The sequence below is a fragment of the Ruditapes philippinarum genome, unplaced genomic scaffold, assembly GCF_026571515.1.
Source record: "Ruditapes philippinarum isolate M1 unplaced genomic scaffold, ASM2657151v2 ctg2353_1_1_1_1, whole genome shotgun sequence".
NCBI lineage: Eukaryota > Metazoa > Mollusca > Bivalvia > Venerida > Veneridae > Ruditapes > Ruditapes philippinarum.
This window is the reverse complement of record NW_026863362.1, coordinates 76,951-100,001: the sequence shown is the minus strand read 5'-3', so window position 1 is coordinate 100,001 and position 23,051 is coordinate 76,951. Positions and strand designations below refer to the sequence as shown.

Sequence of the window (23,051 nt, the reverse complement as noted above, 5' to 3'; positions counted from 1 at the left end):
TTACATGTAGTGCTAATTGAATTTTGCAGAAAAAAAAAGCTTGGAATTGAAAGAAAGTTTCTTACACATATGTACAATATGTAGTAAATACTTCTTTATATGTAATTTCTTCCTAAGATTTATTCACACCTGATACTCTACTATGTTTCAGTAAAAATTTAAGGGACCATATACAGTGTACATGTATATAAATCATAATTGATGCAGTAGTCAAGTTACAAGGTATGAAAAATATACAACCTGACAAAGGTAACAACTTGGGACTCTGGAAATCTCTACAAATCTGCAGCTGCACCAACCATGCCACGGTCTGGATTTACACATTTTCATCCAAAAAACAGTCAATGATGTTATCTGTTCTACACCTTGACTTTTATTCAATTCCTTTAGCATCATGTTTTTCTTCTCTAAAAGAGGTACTGTATGTTCAATACACTTTGATTTATAATTTTATAGGCAATATTATCTCAGGATGGAAATCACTACATGGCCCTAGTGCTGATTGCCGTTGCTGCAGAAGGTTTAGAACAGTATGATCAAGCATTGAAGGCATACAAGCGTGCTATAGATTCTGATGATACACAATTGTTAGCTTGGCAGGTAAATGAAACATCACTAGAAAATTTGTTATAACCTTACATGCTAGGTAGGTCAAACACCACTAGTAAAGTTGTAAAAGGCTGGCCTGGCAGGCAAGTCAAACACCACAAGTTAAATTGTCAAAGGCTTATATGGCAAGTAGGTCAAACACAACAAGTAAGTGTGTGTTTGAGTTTAATTATACTACCCACCGGTTGCTCATATGGGCGTGTCCTCCAGAAGAGTATTAGTTATTTTTAGCCCATTATACGAAGTATATGGAGAACTGTCCTACTCGGCTCGGCGTCCGCTTCCAGATTTCAGATTAAAGTTTTGGTGCAGTAAAATATTTTTCACTATAACTTTGTCATTTCTTAAGGTATCAACTTCAAACTTCAAATATATGTTCCTTATCATCAACCACATCTTATGTGACAAGGTTCATAACTCTAGCACCAATATTTTCAGATTTATATCCCCTTGAACTTAGAATTTTCCTAAAAAATACAATTTTTTTACTGTTACTTCTTTATTTCTTAAGGAATCAACCTCATACTTCAAATATATGTACCTTATCATCATCCTCATCTTATGTGACAAGGTTCATAACTTTAGCACCAATATTTTCAGATTAATTTCCCCTTGAACTTAAAATTTTCCTTAAAAAATATTATTTTTTACTGTAACTTATTTATTTCCAAAGGGATCTACTTCATACTTCAAATACTTATTCATTATCATCAATAACATTTTATGTGACAATGTTCATAACTCTTGAAGCAATTTTTACAGATTTTTTTTTTAAAAGGGATTTTTTTTAAAGAAATATTAAAACTTTTTTACTTTTTTAAGGGGTACCCCATTTAAAACTTCAAATATATATTTTTTATCATTAAAACACATTTGTGTGAAAAGGGTTTATAACTCTTCGGACTATTTGGGGTTTATTTCCCTTGGTCTTGGAATTTATGTTAACATATGTTATTTTTGGGGGCGCATGCCCCCAATGTAATAACGACAAATTCAGATTTACTATGATGTGAACACAATTAGTCAGCTACCTTACGCTAAGCAAAATAGGTTCCAAAACTTCGCCAGTAACTCCAAAATCATAGTTCCCCTATCTATTTTTAAAATTGACTGGGCCAATTTTGTACTAAATTTAGCAATCGTTCTTTTAAAATTGTATGGTATATTTTTGCTTTACGCGATTTTAAATAAATTACTACGCCAGCGGTCGATCATAGCCAAAGTACTTGCATAAATATAATAACAAATTACATGTAGTCACAAGTTAATTAAGTGTCATAGAACTCAAAAAAATTTAGCAAGTAATGGAATACGGATTTCAGATCAGCTAACTTTAAAGCTTATAGGGCCTAATGCTTCATAAGTGAAAGATTTAAGAAAAACAATGCATGCGTATGAATACGAACTATTTTCGCCCTAACGTCATTTTAACCGCAATCGCCATTGTTTACAAGTTCATCCGTGAAAGATTGAGAAGTTTATATAGAAGTTCCACGTGTTAAAACGAGTTGTAAGTTTTATATTACAAAAACCTTATCTCCCATTTACCTAAATGTTGTATAACTTTGCTTGTTTTGCATTTATCCATTTATACAGTGGCGAAATCGTAGTCAAATCGTTGGCGATTCTGGTTGCTTACAAAAAATACAAGTAACAAGGACTTAATACCGGATATGACTTTAAATACAACGTTATTCAAGATGACTGATGTTCATTGTTTATATTTCATAACGTTGATATTTAAGTTGCAATCAAAAGCTGTATTTTTTACAAATTTTCTTCACAATAGGCCATTATCGGGTAAAGCTTTTTTGTACTGAATTGACCTTATAATTTTAGCAGTTCCTTCCCTTGAAAGTCCTCCCTCAAACCATTTCCTACCCAGACATTTTTGACCCATTTTTTTTTTATATATTTTTTGGAGGTGAGTTATTTACATCTAGCGTATACATATTGTTGATGCTTACCTTACAGCTTTTTTTAAATAAAAAATATACAAGTTAGTATATGATGTCTTATTAATTTTCTCAAAGAATGAAACTGGATCCACGGTGCATAATCCAATATTTGTACCCTCTTTGCGAAATCTGCTGAAACGGTACCTATCATTCACTGCTTAAAACAAACCAGCGGTGGATAACAATCATGTAAAAATTTCATTGTAATAAGGAAAAGAGCTGAGGTATGACACTTAGAAACCACAGAACACTAGATTGTTTTATTTATGTGCTGATTCATCATGTGCCAGTCTCTCATGTACTGCAACTTCATAATAAGCTAAAAAAAATCGAACATGTCTTGCCTTGTCCATCACCTCGGCTTACAGACACTTCACCCCCCAGACACTTCACCTAGGCCCTTTTTTGCAGACACTTCACCCCTCATTTTAAGAAATTTGAAGTAAGGTTATAATTATATTTACACTGGGATTAGCATTGAAAAACCCTGACATTTGCTTAGTTCTGTGTAACATCTATAACGCTACCAGTACAATTTTTTTTTGGAAAAATGCGTTTTGACTCAAATTGATACTACATAACTGACAGGTATTCATGCCACATGGTTAATTTAGAATTTTATCCAGGGAGACATGAGAATTATGCATAATATTTATACACATTTAAAGTTAAACCATGCATAATATATTGATTTCTTATTGGAGTGAAAAAAATGAGTACATGTACATAAATAATGTTCAGAAGTATAAAATGAAACTAGGTACAAATTATTGCTCTGTCAGATGTAGTTTATACTTGGTTTTTTATCACATATCACTTATCAATAGTGAATCATCCATTTTATATATGCCAATTTTGGATGGGCATTTTGACAGTAATTTTGGGACTTTAAAAATAAACATTTGAAAATTTGCTGTCTTTTTTTATTGGGAATGTAAATAGTTTTATAAGGGAAAAATGCTGTTCTATTACAAATAGAATAGATAATAGTTGCAAATACTACAAAATAATATATCAGGGATTGAAAAACGAAAAACAACAACAAAAAAAAATGCTTAAAAAATATAAATTTCCTACATGTTCTGACTCATTTTTCTTTTTTGAAGACAATTTTTTCTTTTTGAAGACACTGTTTAACTTACTTCTTTCTGGTAAACATTTGACAAAATATTGCATTGCTGACATTTTAAAAAAAATTTTGTGGAACATACTGGAATCGCCGCACGGGCTTTTAGTAAGTTTTTTACAAAATTGAATCAGACAGAATTAAGCGTTGCATTCAACAAATCAACATCAGTTTTGCCCATCAAACACAGGGGAATTATTTTGTGCTCTGTCCTACTAGTAAAACTTGAAAAATGGTTTCAAAAGTATTGAATTGAAATTTGATTAATTTATGCTAGAAATTTCACACGTCCTGCAGGACGGCATTTTTGGGAGATTAACTTGTCCAGAGTCATTTTTACTCGTATTTATCATTTATGAGCGGACAAGTGGATTTGTCAAGCCTTGATTAACTGCAAGTGATTAACCACATTATTTCCATAAAACTTATACTACATGTAATTACATTGTTTGAGATAATAAATCATTTGACTTACTAGTGAAGTAAGTTATTAAATTCATGAAAAGAAGTTTAAAAAAAAGAGAAAGAAATGAGATTTGGGCATAATTTTTAAGAAGGTAAAGATACTTCAATGAAAAAGTAAGATAGGTAACAAAAATCAATCAAACGAAAAACTCATTTAAATTTCAAGTTGTTCCTGACATGTCTAAGTTGTTCCTGACATGTCAGAACAAAATTTATAATTTTTTTTTTTTTGAAATCTGGTAACCTCGAGCTATGTTCTCTACCGATTGAGCTATGATTCCGACAATTATTACTCACTTTTACAATAATTATTGTTAGTCAATCATATCTGGACATGCAACATTCAACTTACCCATATATATGCCTTTAAAAAGTACTGTTTCGACTATAAATACTTGAAATTATAAAGAAATTGCCCTATTATTCTTTACAGTCTATTGTGTATAGGCTAAATTTAGGAGACACTTGTGAAAATACGCAATGAAAAATGAATAATTACATTGAAAATACAGGAAATGAAAATGAGCATTTTACTTTAAATCAATATTTCTTAATGTTTCAATGAAGTATGTAATAAATTAAAAGAACTATTGTATTGATTAGGAAAAGTTTTTATTTCAGGTTGTGAATAAAGGCTTGTTTGTTAGATTTCAATTGTGGCTCAGTTGGTTGTTTGCTGAGAAGCTGTGAAACATAATTATACAGGCCATTAAGGTAAAAACATGTTAGCTTTTTTCTGACTTTGATATATATATCCATCTTACTGTAGCATGACAAAAGAGAACAATAGAATTCATTCCATAACAATAGAGTATGGGGGCCTGGCCCTTTAATAAACAAAAGGAAAAACAATAGTAATGGTCCTTAATCCCTTTTCGGTCACACGGGCAAACCATTTTTCTTCAAGTAAGACCATACATTATATATGTTAGAAAGTTAAAAAAAGGAAATGTTCATTGTTATATATATATTTGGTTTGAAAATCTTTGTATATTTACAATTTTTTGACCAAATAGTTTCTCAAAGTATTTATTTGACATTAACTGACATAATTAGTGGCATATGTTTCTAACTTCTTTTCCAGGAGGTTTTTGTCAGATTGATGAATGTGAAATTAAGAGGACCCATTTTGAGGATGCTTTTTATGAATGGAATCACGAGAGATGAAGTCTAAAATGTGATACTGTCAGAGCTGCATCAGTACTAAGAGTGTAGTACTTAAGTACCAGTACCAGTACTTGGCAAATTATGCAGTACCATTACCAGTACCAGTACTAGATTTTAGCTCGGTACTGCAGTACCAGTAATTTTTTTGGTGAAGTAATTAAGTATCAGTACCATTACTTTTATACATTCATCAATGTTTGAATAAATACAGTGTCAAACAAATAATTGCAAGTATTATTCAGCATAGAAATAAAATCATAATTTACTTTAAAGTTAACATAACATATTTACAACTTTATAGTTTTAACATACTTTTACAAACAATATTTACAACATATATTCATGTCATATCTAATTGTTTAGTAACCAGTCAACTGTATAAATACAATGCAAACATCTTTCATTTAAATACAACAGTCTTTTGTTGCCTTTCACACCTCTGTTCAATTTCTAACAAAGTAAATAACAACTTTTTATGGTGCTTTTTCACTTGAAATGGGATTATTTAGAATAGAAGAAATTAATTAGTGTTTATTTTGCTCTTTTACTAGTAAATACAAAGTAATAAAAGATTTTAATAAGGATATTTTAGGGTACTGTAAAGAGTTATTGAGTCTGTTTATCTTAATTTAATTTTTACTTAAAGTCTTTGGTGCTCTATGTTAACATTTGAAGGAATATTGCAGCAAATTATCTTTAGATTTGATAACTTACTTTTTCACAAAAATAAAATATAGTTAATGTAATTTACAGTTTTATTCTATGAGAAAAATTGATGCTATTTTTAATTTTTATCAAAACCAAAAGTACTGGGTACTGCAGTAGCAGTACCACTTTTTAAGACAGTAATGCAATACCAGTACCAGTAGTAGCAAAATTTTGTAAGAGTAATTCAGTATCAGTACCAGTACTTGCAAAATCGCTGCAGTACGTACTGCAGTACCAGTACCAGTAACAGTAATGCAGCTCTGGATACTGTCAATGTGACTAACCTTGAAGTAAACAGATGACACAATGTTTTTTCAATGTCATGGGCATATAATGAAGAGGTACATGATTATTTGTATACACTTTTCCTTAATAAATACTTTCTAAATGTTTGACATGTTTAAAGGCCAACACAGGGCTCAAGGTTTATTTAAAATCTGTAAGCTTGGCACTTAGAGCCAATTGTATATTAATTATTTCAATATCTTTTCATTATGCAATCTGTTGTTAATTTAGGAACAAAAGTCGATAGCAAAAACATTTTAGCCGTGTCATGACGAAACCAACATAATGGGCATCCGCCCAGTCTGATCAGGATCCATACTGTTCGCTATCAGTTTCTCTACTTGTAATAAGGTTTGTAAGCGAACAGCATGGATCCTGATCAGACCAACCTGGTCTGGATCCATCCTGGTCGCAAACCCATTATGTTGGTTTTGTCATGACATGGCTCATTTGTGACATGTAATTCACTTAAATTGTATTTTGAAATTCAAGTTTTCATTCCTTTCACCTCAAGGCATTTGACATTGAAATAGTGACTTCATGTAGTAAGCAGTCAGTAAAACCTAATCATCTCATCTCGACTTAGCTGTATATAGATTATCAGAATCACTCACATTTACAAATTTATATGACTTTAAAAAGTTGTGTTACTAAGCAAATAAATAGATTTAATTGGGGTGACCATAGTCAAAGTAATTCACCTAAACCACTTACCTTTAAAGATATACTATGCTCATCAGTAAAATATTTTAATCATGAAAATGTATTGAATTCTATGCAATTCTTTTTGAATATGTCTAATTTGAATGAATTAACTATGCATTGGAAGCCATGTTCCTTCTTACGAGACAAAAAAAAATTTGGTCCTTCTTAAAAAAACTGTCAGTTTCCTAACAACACGATATATTTATATTGTGACCAACTATAGCATGTGGTGTTTTAACATTACATAGCTACTTTATGTAAACACAAAACATGCTTATTTTATGTTTACAAAGAGACTGTGTAGCAATTATCAATGTTCTATTATATTTAATATGGATTCTTTAATGTGAGAAAGCAATCCAGCTAGCTTTAAAAAAAGGCGGTGATTCTACTCAGATGCTCGTTTGTGAAATCTGATCAGAGGGGTTGAGCTCTGGCATTGGTCGCGCATTTTTTGGTTTTATACCTTTATAAATCAGAGTAATTCTAACAGAAAGATGCTGAAAAAAAGTAAACATACAAGTATGGAATATCTCGGTCAGCAATAAACTTTTTCAAAACTCTATTTCAGAAAACAGAGATGCTTGTTTGACAGATACAGTAATAGTAGGAGTTATGAGGGAAGATAGATTGCAGTGATAACTATGTTGAGGCACCACTTCATCACCAAGAACATGAAATGAATTATCAATGTTTTCAATGTGTTTGAACACCCATTTTAAATAATACAGCTCAGAGTGAATTTTTCAAAATAATTAATTCTGTTTTCAAAGTTTTTTATTTAGATGTTAGTTGATCTTGTCAAGTACTTTATTTTTTTAGGGATGGCAACAATTACTAAAATCAATACTCGAGTACTCGGTCATTTAGAGTATTCGGTTACTGGGATGATTTCCAATGATCTTTAAAATTTTATCACACAATATCAACACCGTCTGCATGCTACCTTCATTTTCTATTTTAATTCATAGAATTTGTAGCTATAAATAGGATTGCAAGAAATACATATAATAAATATAAGCATAAGAAATGTCAATGACAGCATTTATTATATACCAATAAATTTTCTTCCTAAAACACAGGATTATCTTGAAGCGCAAATAGTTTTCAACGGTTAGAAAATTCTGTATTATGTTAGAGACAAATACAGTACCATATATGAAAGGCCTGGACTATTTTTATGCTCCCCAAAAAATTTCGGGTGAGCATATAGTCGCCGCCTTGTCCGTCCGTCCGTCCATCCCCTTTTCTTGTCCGGGACTTAACTTTGAAACAACAACAGGTATTAACATGAAACTTTGTAGGTAGATAGATCTCATTGAGTAGGTGTGCAGTGCACAAGAACCTTAACTCTGCCTTGCTTAATTTTTGAATTATTCCCCTTTGTTTATTTTACACTTTGAACTTTGTCCGGGACATAACTCTAAAACTATAAGAGGTATCAACATGAAACTTTGTAGGTAGATAGATCTAATTGAGTAGGTGTGCAGTGCACAAGAACCGTAACTCTGCCTTGTCTAATTTTTGAATTATTCCCCTTTGTTTATTTTTACACTTTGAACTTTGTCTGGGACATAACTCTAAAAGTATAAGAGGTATCAATATGAAACTTTGTAGGTAGATAGATCTCATTGACTTGGTATGCAGTGTACAAGAACCGTAACTCTGCCTTGCCTAATTTTTGAATAATCCCCCTTTGTTTATTTTACACTTTGAAATTTGTCCTGGACATAACCTTTAAACTATAAGAGGTATCAACATGAAACTTTGTAGGTAGATAGATCTCATTGACTTGGTATGCAGTGCACAAGAACCGTAACTCTGCCTTGCCTAATTTTTGAATTATCCCCCTTTCTTTATTTTACACTTTGAACTTTGTCTCTAAAACTATAACAGGTATCAACATGAAACTTTGTAGGTAGATAGATTTCATTGAGTTGGTAAGCAGTGCACAAGAACCTTAACTCTCCCTTGCCTAATTTTTGAATTATCCCCCTTTGTTTATTTTTATCCCCCGCCGAAAATATTCGGCGGAGGATATAGAAATAGTCTCCGTCCGTCCGACCTTCCGTCCGAAATGTTTGTCCGGAGCATATCTCTAAAAGTATTTAAGTTATCAACTTGAAACTTCATAGGTGGATAGACCTCATTGAGGAGGAGTGCAGTGCACAAGAATGATAACTCTACCTTGCATGATTTTTGAGTTATTGCCCTTTGTTATTTTTCAAAATTGATTTTTGTCCAGAGCATAACTCCAAAAGCCTATGAGATATTAACATGAAACTTCATAGGTGCATAGATCTCACTCAGGAGGTGTGCAGTGCACAAGAATGATAACTCTTCCTTTCATAATTTTTGAGTTATTGCCCTTTGTTATTTTTCATACCTTATTTTTCACCTGAGTGGAGCATAACTCAAAAAGTGTTTGAGATATCAACATGAAATGTCATAGAAGGATAGATCTTATTGAGGAGGAATGTTGTGCGCAAGAATAATAACTCTTCCCTATACAATTTTTGAGTTATTGCCCTTTGTTGTTTTTTTCATGCTATTTTGTCCAGAGCTTATCTCAAAAAGTATTTGAGGTATCAACTTGAAACTTTATAGGTGGATGGATCTCATTGAGGAGGAGTGCAGTGCTAAAGAATGATAACTCTACCCTGCATTATTTTTGAGTTATTGCCCTTTGTTATTTTTCAAAATTAATTTTTGTCCAGAGCATAACTCAAAAAACCTTTGAGATATCAAAATGAAACTTCATAGGTGCATAGATCTCACTCAGGAGGTGTGCACTGCACAAGAATGATAACTGTACCTTTTATAATTTTTGAGTTATTGCCCTTTGTTGTGTCGCCTCTACGGAGTAGTGGCGACATATAGGGATCACTTCTCCGTCGTCTGTCTGTCCGTCTGTCTGTCTGTCCGTCTGTCCGTCCGTCACAAAACTTGTCCGGACTACCCCTCATAAACTAATGGTGCAATTTCATCCAAACTTTACAGGAATGATCAGTATCAAGTCTAGTTGTGCATATTGTCAGCATTTTCCGGTTCAATGATTTTTGTCAGAGTTATGGCCCTTTAATGATTTTTAATTTTAAAGTTTGTCCGGACTACTTCTCTTATACCACTAAAGCAATTTCAATGAAACTTTACAGGATTGATCTGTAGCTCAAGTCCTTGCGCATATTGCAAGGGTTTTCCGGTTGAATGATTTTTGGCTGAGTTATGGCCCTTTGATAAAAAGGTGTTTTTTTCTGTGTGTTGCCAGATACACAATAGCTTGTCCGGACTACTCCTCATAAACTACTGGTGCAATTTCATCCAAACTTTACAGGAATGATCAGTACCAAGTCTAGTTGTGCATATTGTCAACATTTTCCGGTTCAATGATTTTTGTCAGAGTTATGGCCCTTTAATAATTTTTATTTTTAAAGTTTGTCCGGACTAGTTCTCTTATACCACTTATGCAATTTCAATGAAACTTTACAGGATTGATCTGTAGCTCAAGTCCTTGCGCATATTGCACGGGTTTTCCGGTTGAATGATTTTTGGCTGAGTTATGGCCCTTTGATAAAAAGGTGTTTTTTTCTGTGTGTTGCCAGATACGCAAAAGCTTGTCCGGACTACTCCTCATAAGCTACTGGTGCAATTTTATCCAAACTTTACATGATTGATCAGTACCAAGTCCAGTTGTGCACTGTCCGTCTGTCTGTCCGTCTGTCACAAAATTTGTCCCAACATGAAATTGGCCATTATGAGGCGACACATGTGATTACTGATCGCTCTTGTTATTTTTCATACTTAATTTTTCAATTCAATTTTTTTCTCAAAAAGTATTTGAGGTATCAACTTGAAACTTCATAGGTGGATAGATTTTACTGAGGAGGGATGCAGCACACAAGAATGATAACCTACCCTGCATTATTTTTCAGTTATTGCCCTTTGTTATTTTCAGCCATCAGTATTCACATAGGTTTCAAATCTGTAATCACTATAGCCATCAGTTTTCATTACCAAAAGACCTCTTAAAATGGAATTATTCTGCTCTACTACATATACATTCTTCCAATGAGCAAACACATTCGGCGGGGGATGGCCATGTTGACATGGCTCTTGTTACACTTTGAACTTTGTCCAAGACATAACTCTCAATGTAAAAGAGATATCAACATGAAACTTTGTAGGTAGATAGATATCGTTGAGTAAGTTTGCAGTGCACAAGAACTGTAACACTGTCTTGCCTACTTTTGGAGTTATTGCCCTTTGATCATTTTGACACTTTGAACTTTGTCCGGGACATTACTCTAAGCAGTGCTTAAGAATTATTACTCTGCCTTGCCTTATTTTGAAGTAATTGCCCTTTGTTTATTTTTACTTTTTGACTTTTGTACGAGACATAACTTTAAAACTATTAGAGATATCAACATGAAACTTTGTAGGTAGCTAGATATAATTGGATAGAACTGCAATGCTTAAAGAACCTAAAGAAAGCCTGGACTAATTTTGGAGTTATTACCCTTATTCATTTTTACACTTTGAATTTTACCTTGGACATAACTCTGATATCATCAGGCAATTTTATAGATAGAAAGATCTAATTGAATAGAAGTGCAGTGCAAAAAAAAAACATAACTCCGCTTTGCCTAATTTTGGGGTTTTTGCCCTTTGTTCATTTTTTTTATACTTTCCAGTGTCCAGAACCTTCTCGGGGAGCATCACCCGGTTCAACCGGTTCTTGTTAATGTTGGTTCTGATCTTAGCTGTGTATAACATAGTATATGGAAATGGCAACCAAAATAATAAAAGGTGTAGCTGGTTTTGCACAAATTACGTATTCATCTGTCAGTCATAATTTATTTCTTGACAGCTACATTTCTTTTTCTGAAATTTCTTATATAAGTGTAATTAATGAAAATCATTTATACTTCAAACGAAAAGGTATATTATTAAAGGAAAATTATGTTGTAGTAGCTTTCTGAGGCTATGCATTTTTCTACTTGCAATGTTGGAAAATTGTTATCTAGCTCGCCCTTTGGTCTCACAAGATATCAATTTCCCACCGCTGCTCATAGCAAAATACAAAGCCTCAGAGAGCTACTACAACATAATATTCTGTATATATATTTTTTTATAATTAACAAGTTTGGGCTATCCTTGAACTTTTTTTTTATTTAATCAAGTTTGATTTTTTTTAAATATATTTATATGAATGCATGCAGCTTTGAAATAGATTTTATTTATGTATATTTGGCAGCAATTTCACATGTAGCTCTTTGAAAAAAAATCACTTGAGCAAAAAAAATTTTATAGGCATAAAGTGATACCCTTTCTGTCATCATCAGTTTTTGGTTTTTAGCTCACCTGAGCTTGCTCAGGGTGAGCTTTAAGGATCGGTGAATGTCCGTCGTCCGTCCACAATTGCTTGTGAACACTCTAGCGGTCGCATTTTTGCCTCAATCATCATCAAACTTGGTCAGGATGCTTATCTAGTTGAAAGCATGGATGAGTTCGAACATGATTCATCTCGGATGAAAGACTAGGTCACAAGAGCTAAAAAAAGAAAAACCTTGTGAACACTGTAGAGGTCACATTTTTGACCCAATCATCATTAAACTTGGTCAGGATGTTTGCCTAGGTGATAGCTCGGACGAGTTCGAACATGGGTCATCTCTGATGAAAAAGTAGGTCACAGGAGCTTTAAATAGAAACACCTTGTGAACACTCTAGTGGTCACATTTTTAAACCAATCATCATCAAACTTGGTCAGAATGCTTGTCTAGTCAATTGCTTGGATGAGTTTGAACATGGGTCATCTCTGATGAAAAACTAGGTCACAGGAGCTAAAAATAGAAAAACCTTGTGAACACTCTAGTGGTCACATTTTTGACCCAATCATCATCACACTTTGTCAGGATGCTTATCTAGTTGATAGCTCGGATGAGTTCGAACATGGGTCATTTCGGATGTAAAACTAGGTCACCGGAGCTATAAATAGAAAAACCTTGTTAACACTCTAGCAGTCACATTTTTGCATCAATCATCATCAAACTTGGTCAGGATGCTTATCTAGTTGATATCTTGGATGAGTTTGAACATGGGTCATCTCAGATGAAAAAGTAGGTCACCGGAGCTAAAAATAGAAAAACATTGTTAACAATCTAGCGGTCACATTTTTGCATCAATCATCATCAAACTTGGTCAAGATGCTTGTCTATGTGATAGCTCGGATGAGTACAAACATGGGTCATCTCGGATGAAAAAGTAGGTCACCGGAGCTAAAAATAGAAAAACCTTGTTAACACTCTAGCAGTCACATTTTTGCATCAGTCATCATCAAACTTTTGTCAAGATGTTTGTCTAGTTGATAGCTCGGATGAGTTTGAACATGGGTCATCTTGGATGAAAAAGTAGGTCACCTGGGGTAGAAATAGAAAAACCTTGTTAACACTCTTGTGGTCACATTTTTGCATCAATCATCATCAAACTTGATTAAGATGCTTGTCTAGGTGATAGCTCGGATGAGTTCGGAAATGGGTCATCTCGGATGAAAAACTAGGTCACAGGAGCTAAAAATAGAAAAACCTTGTTAACACTCTAGTGGTCACAATTTTGACTCAATTGTTAGCAAACTTGGTCAGGAAACTTGCCTAGGTCATTGCTGGGAATAAATCGAACATGGGACATCTCGGATGAAAAACTAGGTCACAGGAGATAAAAATAGAAAAATCTTGTTAACACTCTAGTGGCTACTGTTGTGATCCAAATATTCTGTTAATTGGTCTAAAAGTTTGTTTTGATGATTTCTAAGTCAAGATCCAACATGGGTCATCTTGGATGAAAAACTAGGTCACACCGCCCAAATATGGAAAAGCCTTGTTAACATTCTACTGGTCACATTTTCGACTCAATTATCATCAAACTTGGTCAGGATGCTTGTCTAGGTAATTGCTTGGATGAGTTCGAAATCGCATGTGAAACTAGGTCACCGGAGCTAAAAATAGAAAAATCTTGTTAACACTCTTGTTGCTACTGTTTCATTCCAAGTATCCTGGAAATTGGTCTGACAGTTTGTTTTGATGATTTCTAGGTCAAGTTTGAATATGTGTCACCTGAGTAAAAAACAAGGTGGCACTGCTCAAATATGGATAATCCTTGTTAACACTGTAGTACTCACCTGTCATGAGACTTGGTCAGAATGTTTGTCTAGGTAATTGTTTGGATGAGTTTGATAAGTCAGGTGAGCGATCTAGGGCTATCATGGCCCTCTTGTTTTGTATGGTTTTATTTAAGAAATATTTTGTTCCAGTTATTTACAGATGTTTGTATGATTATTGGATTAAAGTTAAAGTACACTGATTTTCTTGTTATACACTACAATCCATTGTAACATCTTGAAATGTTTTCCATGATATATACATATATATTTATATATGGAATAACTATATGGTCTCAACCATGACTTGGTAGTTTTTAGCTCGACTATTTGAAAAATATGAGAGCTATTGTAGTAACCCAGCGTCCGCGTCTGCGTTGGTTTAAGTTTATTTAAAAGTCAAATATCTCAATTATTGCTTGAGATATTCAATTGAAACTTACAATAGTTATTTATAGTAACAATGTACATCAGATTGACAAGTTGGATAACTCTGCTTACAATATTAAAACTTCACATGCATTTAGGGTCATAATTGTACATGTAGGTTACTGACCAAGATCCATAATTTTATCGAGAATTTAGGCTTATTTTTCTCCCCTTTTTCAACTTAGAATTTAATGGTAAAGTTTTGCTTGTAAGCATGTTATCTCCATAACTACTGAAGGGTTTGTGCCTTTTTTGGGACAATTTTATGCATTCCTGATAATAAAGCAGTGATTTACTTGATAAAACATCTTAATCCAAGCCTTTGTACCTTTTCGGTCAGTTTTATGTATTCATTGGTAAGCATTTTTATACTCAATAAACACCCTTGTGACAACTTTTTCGAATAGTCGAGCCTTACTGTCCTCAGACAGTTCTTGTGTTTGTATAATAATAACTGAACAAAAGTTTGAAGGAGTTATATTTCACAAGGTATGCAAACAATAGCTGTTGGTAGGACAGCACACTCAACTATATGCTTAGTGCTAAACAATAGAAGAACCTTGGTTATTTAAAATATTTTAAGTTCACAAAAGGACCAAAAATTTCTTTAAACCCAATATTCTACAGATATAAGCATTGGAGAGAGTCCTAGCTAGTATGCTCGCAAAGAAATGTATAACATTTCCATTTATTTCAAAGCCAGATGTCTATGGAATACGAAAATATCTTGAAGCCATAGGCAATCTTTAACAAATGGGTGCCTGATCGGGATCAAGTGTGCAAAGTTTCATTGCCATATGTCAATGGACTTCGGGAAAAATTGAGGTGATAGACGCCAATGTTCAGATGACTAGGATAATTCTACTTATTCTTATCGAATAATCGAGTAAAAATGTGACATCTGCTTTGAAAGTAGGAATGGCATCTGCTTGTAACAATAGACCACTATACAATCAACATAATGCGCCCCCAGCAGTGCTTTCAGCGCTTTGATTTTACTATAACTTAATACTTAATTATACATAATTGATTTTTCTTTCATAGTTTTGTCCTCCTTACTGCGTCCAGTATTTTATTAGTCGAGCTTGGCTGTCTCCTGTTACAGCTCTTGTTGATTTTGGAGGATAGTGCAAGATACAGATTTAGAAAGATATCCCAATTCCAGAAGCTTCTCCTGGTTCTCTAGCTTGCCAAGCGTTGAAGCACTCATCACAGGACCTCGATTTAAAGTCTCATGTGAAAGACTGAGTTGTAATTTTTGCAACGGACGCGCCCTCAGGCGCATTCAGAGCTAAATCATCTACACATGGGATTTCATCGGCTACAATCGCGCAAGTGTCCTCAACCGGATAACAGCCCAAGAAATAGTACATGAATTTGATCCTTTAAAACTCCCATACTTTGTTGGGATATCTTAAAATCTTCCATATTTAGACTTTTCAATTTCAAATTAAGTTATCCAAGTTAAAATATGAACGTATATGATTGATAAAAACCTTGTAGTCCCATAGTATTATTGCGCAATATGCAAATTACTGCCGAAACGATTTACCGCTGTCGAAAAAGTAGGACATCAAATTAAACAATAATTAAGGTGTAAGCTCTGAGTTCCAAGAAATTATTAGTAGGAAATGAATATTTCTACATTAAACAAAACATTATTATTAACAAATCAAAAGTTTTTTGTGACTCTAGAATAAAACGCGCATTAATAAAAGAAGAACTATTTTCGTGACTCATACCGCAGTTTAGCTGAATATCCAGCAGTTATTAATAAATAATACAATGGTTAGTATTATAAATATCTATTTTTGAAAATGCATGTAACAAGAGAGTTTTTCAACACTTTACCATCATGTAGTCTTTCATGGTAATCTTTATTGAAGGAAGTTATAATATCAGTTCTACTTCCGATTCTTGTGTTTTGTTTACATATTTTTCTAGGTCACAATATGAGTTATCCTTCGCTATTCTAAAAATTGATTCTGCTGACTTTCGGAGAGTACACATTATACATGTAATAAACCAGCCGATACATACTTTGTTTACATGCAATACTTTAAGAAATTCTATACAATTGTAGGAAGCAAACAAATTGAAAATGGAATTTAGTGTGAAATTGAAAAGGACAACTAAACACTTAAGTGACATTTAGATTAAAATAAAAACGATGAGCTCTGGCGTCTACATCTTTCCCTTGTAAATAAAAAAAAATCTAAAAAATACACCATTATTTGCTGATGATTTTAACCAAAAATATTTTTAATGAGACATATCCAAGGGAAATAAAAATACAAATGACTTATATTTTATTGTCTATATGCCCACGAAGCAATTCTAATTAACATTCTCACATGTATTATGTATTATGCTTGAAGTTTATTTGCATTGTTTTATGTTAGAAATATTTCGTTGACAGTTTTTTTTATTTACATATCATTTCTTGGAATAAATCGATAAGGACACTGATTTACAAGATTGACCAGAGTTTTTAGGCATAAATTTCATTCTGTATTTAAATGCTTGAAAGTAGAAAATCTGAATTATATCAGATTGGGACAATATATTGCTCTACAAATCTCGAACTTGTATGGAACAAATTTTCTCTGTTATATCTTTTGTGTTTTGTGTTTTTTTTTCTAAAAGAAGCCTTAATGTCTCTCCGGTTGCATATCTGTCGCATTCAGTGCTGCAGCAGTTTGATTTAGTTGGCCAGCCTGGGAATCAAACCCACAATGTCAAGATCACAAGTATCGCGCTCTAACAGATTTAGCTATGTAGACTAGTATGATTGAATGTTTATAAGAATCTAAGTTATAATATGTTACAGGGTCTGTGCAGTTTCTATGAAAAGAATGCAAGCACTGAATTTGTTCAAGATCAGATAGATGCCTATTTGAGGATGGTAGAGTTCCATGCCAGGTAAATCAGAAAATGCTTATTTTTTATTGATTTGTTTTTTCTCTATTTTCAATGATGAGGGGTTTTTGAAAAAAGAAGCATATTTCTATAATGGTTTACCAAAATGTTAAAAATTCAAACTTAAAAAGATATGTTAGCCGATTTAAAAATTGATTAACATGTATGTTTTTAGCTCAATACTGTAATTGATATTTTGCATGATTTTATACTAGAGATGAATGAAATCACTTTTTTAGCTCACCTGTCACAAAGTTACATGGTGAGCTTTTGTAGGCGCTTTTCATCCGGCGTCCGGCCGTAAACTTTAACTTTAAAACAACATCTCCTCATAAACCGCTAAGCCAATTTAATCCAAACATCACAGGAATTTTCCTTTGGTACTCAACTTTAAAAATTGTTCTAAGAATTTAATTCCATGCAGAAATCTGGTTGCGTCATCATGGAACCAAAAGAAAAAACTTAAAAATTTTGTTTTTAAAAACCGAAAGAGCTAGAGCTTAAATATTTGGAATGAAACATTGTCTAGTCAGTGTCTACCAAGTTTGTTCAAGCAATTGGCCCCGCCCAAGGGTGGGGGTCATTGATTTTCCTTATTTGTATATAGTAAACACTTTAAAAAATCTTCTTTTTAAAAAACCAAAATAGCTAGAGCTTAGATATTTAGCATGAAACATCTTCTGGTGGTTGTCTTCCAATTTTGTTCAAATAAAAGCCCTGGGGAAAAAAAATTGGCCCTGCCCCAGGGGGTCATTGATTTCCCTTATTTGTATACAGTAAACTTCACTCATAGTGATAACTGCTATAGGGAACTTCCGGTTATAAGGAACAATTGTTTTTGGCCCAAATTTTGCCCTTCTTCATTTAATATAAAAATATACGGTTAAAGCGAACACAGATGTAAGGAATTATCGCTTATAAGGAAATCATTTCTTAGTCCCATTTTAGTTATAGTATAGACAATTACACTTTTATAATGATAAGGTTGTATTAAGCGGAGTTTACTGTATAGCAAAAACTTAAAAAATACCCTTAAAAGAAACAAAATAGCTAGAGCTTAGATATTAAACATGAAACATCTTCTAGTGGGTGTCTACCAAGTTTGTTCAAATAAAAGGCCTGGGGTCAGAATTGGCCCCACCCCAGGGGGTCTTTGTTTTTCCCTTGATGTATATAGTAAAAAGTTGAAAAATGTTCTTTAAAAAAAACCTAAAAGCTAGAGCTAAGATATTTAGCATGAAAAATCTTCTATTGAGTGTTTACCAAGTTTGTTCAAATAAGGGCCCTGGGGTTAAAATTGGCCCCTCCTCGGGGTCATTGATTTTCCATATATGTGTATAATAAAACCTTAAAAAATCTTCTTTTAAAAAAAATCCAAAGAGCTAGAGTTTAGATACTAAGCATGAAATATCTTCTAGTGAATGTTTACCAAGTTTGTTCAAGTAAAAGCACTGGGGTCAAAATTTGGGGTCATTGTTTTTCCCTATATGTGTATAGTAAAAACTTAAAAAATTTATTGTAAAAACCCTAAATAGCTAGAGCTTAGATATTTACATGAAACATCTTCTAATGGAAGTCTATCAAGTTTGTTCAAATAAGGGCCCTGGGGTTAAAATTGGCCCCGCCTCGGGGTCATTGATTTTCCTTATATGTGTATAGTAAAAACTTAAAAAATCTTCTTTTAAAAAAAAATCAAAAGCGCTAGAGTTTAGATACTAAGCATGAATTATCTTCTAGTGGTGTTTACCAAGTTTGTTTAAATAAAAGCACTGGGGTCAAAATTTTGGGTCATTGTTTTTCCCTATATGTGTATAGTAAAAGCTTTAAAAAAATTAGGGATGGCAACGAGTAACCGGTTAACCGAGTACTCGATCGAACGTCCGAATATCGGTTAACAAAATTGATATTCGATTACTCGGGAAAAATACATATTTTCTATTTTTTTGCGATTTAGAAAGATTGGTATATCCAATTAGTTTAGAAATTCGGAAATTAGCATGTATCTTCATAAATACCCGTTAAATGCAATCAAAACATCCTTGCAGAGGTGCGAAAATGATATCATAAATTTAACAAGGCGATCAACAGATTGACACACGCACCTGTGTCGCTTATGTCATCCAGCCTCTTATGATATTAATTACCTTTAATTGTGTAGCCGAAGTAACTGTTTTGAAAACAACAAAGGACCGATTGCTATCATGAATGTAAGAATAAAGGTAACTAGAATTTAGACCATGTTAAACTTTTGCTGCCGCCGCTTAGTCTATATTATTTCAAATAGAAAAAAGATATATGAAATGTTATACATGTTTAAAACTTGATATTGCATTAATCAAAACGTTGTAAAATATTATGTTGTTGATTTAATTATAATTAATTTGTCTCCCGTGCAGTCCTATTTACTATCTACAGAATTCTATGAATTTAAATAGAAAACGAAAGTAGCACGCGTGTGTGATAAACTTTGAAGATCACTGGCAATCATCCGAGTAACCGAGTACTCGATCGGAAAAATGACCGAGTACTCAAGTATTGATTTTGGTATTCGTTGCCATCCCTAAAAAAATTATTGTAAAAACCCTAAATAGCTAGAGCTTAGATATTTATCATGAAACATCTTCTAATGGGAGTCTATCAAGTTTGTTCAAATAAAAGCCCCTGGGTTAAAATTGGCCCTGCCCCGGGGGCCTATATACAGGTGAGCGATCTCAGGGCCATCATGGCCTTCTTGTTTATTTGATTTACTTTTAAATATACACATGTGGTCTATTGCCGCACAAGCCAAGTCCGGGCCCACTTTGGGACCCAGACTTGGACTTCCCGTATCAATAGAAAAATCATGTCCGACTTTCACAGGTGAAACTGCTGTTGGGATGTCAATGAAATTTCATAGGAGTGACCAGTACCTTCCCTAGTTGTGCATATTGCTGGCATTAATACACTAATCACTCTTGTTTATCTTACAATTACATTTATCTCCACTATAACTACATAGTCACTGATACTTTTAACCCATATACATGTAGTATTCTTATGTTTTAACTCATTGATTTAAACAACAACAAGCAGCTTATACTTAATTTTATTGATGTAATCTGTTTAAATATAAGTGTTATAAAATGATATATAGTACAAAATCTTGGGAACAGGGCAGGTATTGTAACATAAAATATAAACAGTGCATTTGATGATTACAAAAGAAAACTCACCAGTTTTATCATATCATAATGTACTTGTAAAATAAAAGATGAAATGTTTTATTGATATAACCTATTACAGATCAATTTATCAATGTAAACAAACAAAGTTTTCATTTTTAGCTTGTCTGTTTTGAAAAAAAATCAAGGCTTTTTGATTGCTGAATTGTAGTCATTGTTTTTTTTTTTTTTTTTTTTTTGAGGCCCCAACTGGGTAACCCCGTTTATTTACCCCGTAATAGGTATGAGAGGGTCGGGGTCATCCCTCTGATACCTTACATGATATCTACATAATATTTAAATCATCATCTATAACAATATTTTTTATATAATTATAATATACATTATATTCAAACATTCAATCAATTTTCATATAATATGTATAACAATTATGTATGATAATGTATTATGCATCAGCTTCAAAACAAACAAAGAATATTGGTTTGGGGTAAATTGATTTAGTGTAGCCTATTAGTTTATTAAAGTTCTTACAATTTGCCATCCTTCATTTACATGTTTGGTCAAATTTGTATTTTTGTAAATATTCCACGCCAATTTAAGACTATTTTTAAAACCAGGTATTGTAGGTAACACGATTTTTCTCTTTGACAAATAAATATATCTTTTCAATTCTAAAAACAAAATATCATATTTAAAATCATTAACTTCAGAACCTAAAATAAATGATTTACAATTAAAATTATCATCCAAATTATCTATCTTGTCTTTCAGATATTGAAATAACAATTGAATTTTTGGACATTCCCAAAATAAATGCAACAGAGTTTCCTCTTGGCAATTGCAAAAAGTACACATTTTACTATTGACAATTTTCATTTTGAATAAAAGTGAGTTTGTTGCTAAAGTTCTATGAATTATTCTTGTCTGAAACCACTGAATATAGGAATCTTTGGTACATTTAAATACATAACTATATATTAAATTCCAATTTATATCAAAATTTGTAAAAAATGAGTTCCATTTTTCTTGACATGTTGGTACATCTTGATTTCTAACTAGAATTTCATAAACATACTTTTTGTTATTTTGTGTAATTAAAATAGGTTTTATATAACAACTCATAATAGGGTATTGAACATTAATAAAATCTTTACAAATAGAAATGTTAAGCTTTTGTGTATATAATAATATTGCTTTTTTCAAACTATGATATTGTAAAAAATTTACTTGTTTTTGTGTCACCTGCTCTAAGTAAGTTAAATCTACAAAATCGCCTTGGGGATTAATAATATCATTAACAAATCTGATTCCTTTTTCATAAAAAATTTTGATATAAAAGTATCTACTTCCTGCTAACAAGTTATGATTGTAAAACAATGGCATTTGTAACACTTGTTCTAAACTGTCTATACAAAGTTTATCTGTAAAAATCATATAAGCTTTTAAAACATCTATCCAAAAAGCATTTTTAATTTTATCAATTGTCAATTTACAAAACAATTTACCTGTGCTAAACACTTTATCAATATTGAATAAAGCCATCACTAGCTTATAACATTTACTGTTAGTATTACTAACATACCTTTTAAACCATTTTATCTTTATAGAATGTATATAAATATCAATATCAATCATATTTAGACCACCTTCCTGATATGTTTTAATAACTACTGATTGCTTTATCTTTGCTTTACCTTCCCATATAAATTTATAAAATAAGTCATTAAGTGTTTTCAAAAATGCTGAATTAGGTGTTGGTAAACTTGTAAAGCAATGAGTGAATAAAGGAAGGAGTAATGACTTAACAACAGTAATTTTTCCTATAGGTGTTAACATTCTTTTTTTCCAGTATCCTATACTATTTTTAACTTTTTGAAGTTTTTCATTAAAATTTAACTCTATCATTTTTTCTAAATCAACATCAAATATCAAACCTAACAATTTAAACTGTGTATCACCCCATGTCAGTTTCAATTTTGTCTTAATAGATCTTGTACTGTATTTAAGAGAGCCTATCCAAATAACTTTAGTTTTATCAAAATTTACTTTCAATCCTGAAATTTCTGAAAACGTGTTTAATAACTTTAAAACAGTATTAAAGGGAATTTTCTGATCCATCTAGCAAAAGTGAAGTATCATCAGCAAATTGTGTAATTTTATATTCCTCCCCATCTATATTTATACCTTTAACATCTTTACATTGTCTTATTTTTATTGCTAAAATCTCTGCACATAAAATGAAGATATAAGGTGAAATAGGATCGCCTTGTCTACAACCTCGTTTAACTTTGAAAAACTTTGATAAAAATCCATTTAAAATAACACAAGTTTCAGTATTATATAAAAATAAAGATATCCATTTTTTA

At 32.4% G+C, this 23,051-nt stretch overlaps 2 protein-coding genes and 1 long non-coding RNA gene across 3 annotated transcripts in view; 2 read left to right on the top strand and 1 right to left on the bottom strand.

The window, feature by feature from the left end:
- Nucleotides 1-456: 456 nt before the first annotated feature.
- The window catches only part of LOC132721917 (superkiller complex protein 3-like), a gene marked incomplete at its 5' end in the record, with an annotated part of 47,300 nt that continues 24,705 nt past the window's right edge, over nucleotides 457-23,051 (top strand). Inside the window, 2 exon segments of the mRNA XM_060706296.1 lie at nucleotides 457-600; nucleotides 17,436-17,527. Of these exon segments, the coding sequence (XP_060562279.1) occupies nucleotides 457-600; nucleotides 17,436-17,527 (236 nt within the window).
- LOC132721915 (uncharacterized) lies at nucleotides 6,297-14,375 on the top strand. The gene is made up of 2 exons (XR_009624542.1): nucleotides 6,297-6,374; nucleotides 7,595-14,375. It is a non-coding gene; the product is annotated as an uncharacterized LOC132721915 (long non-coding RNA).
- The window catches only part of LOC132721913 (uncharacterized), a 78,343-nt gene continuing 75,889 nt past the window's right edge, over nucleotides 20,598-23,051 (bottom strand). The window contains exon 3 of the transcript XR_009624541.1: nucleotides 20,598-20,797. The gene's annotated coding sequence lies outside the window, so the exon portion shown is untranslated. The remainder of the gene's footprint in view (nucleotides 20,798-23,051) is intronic.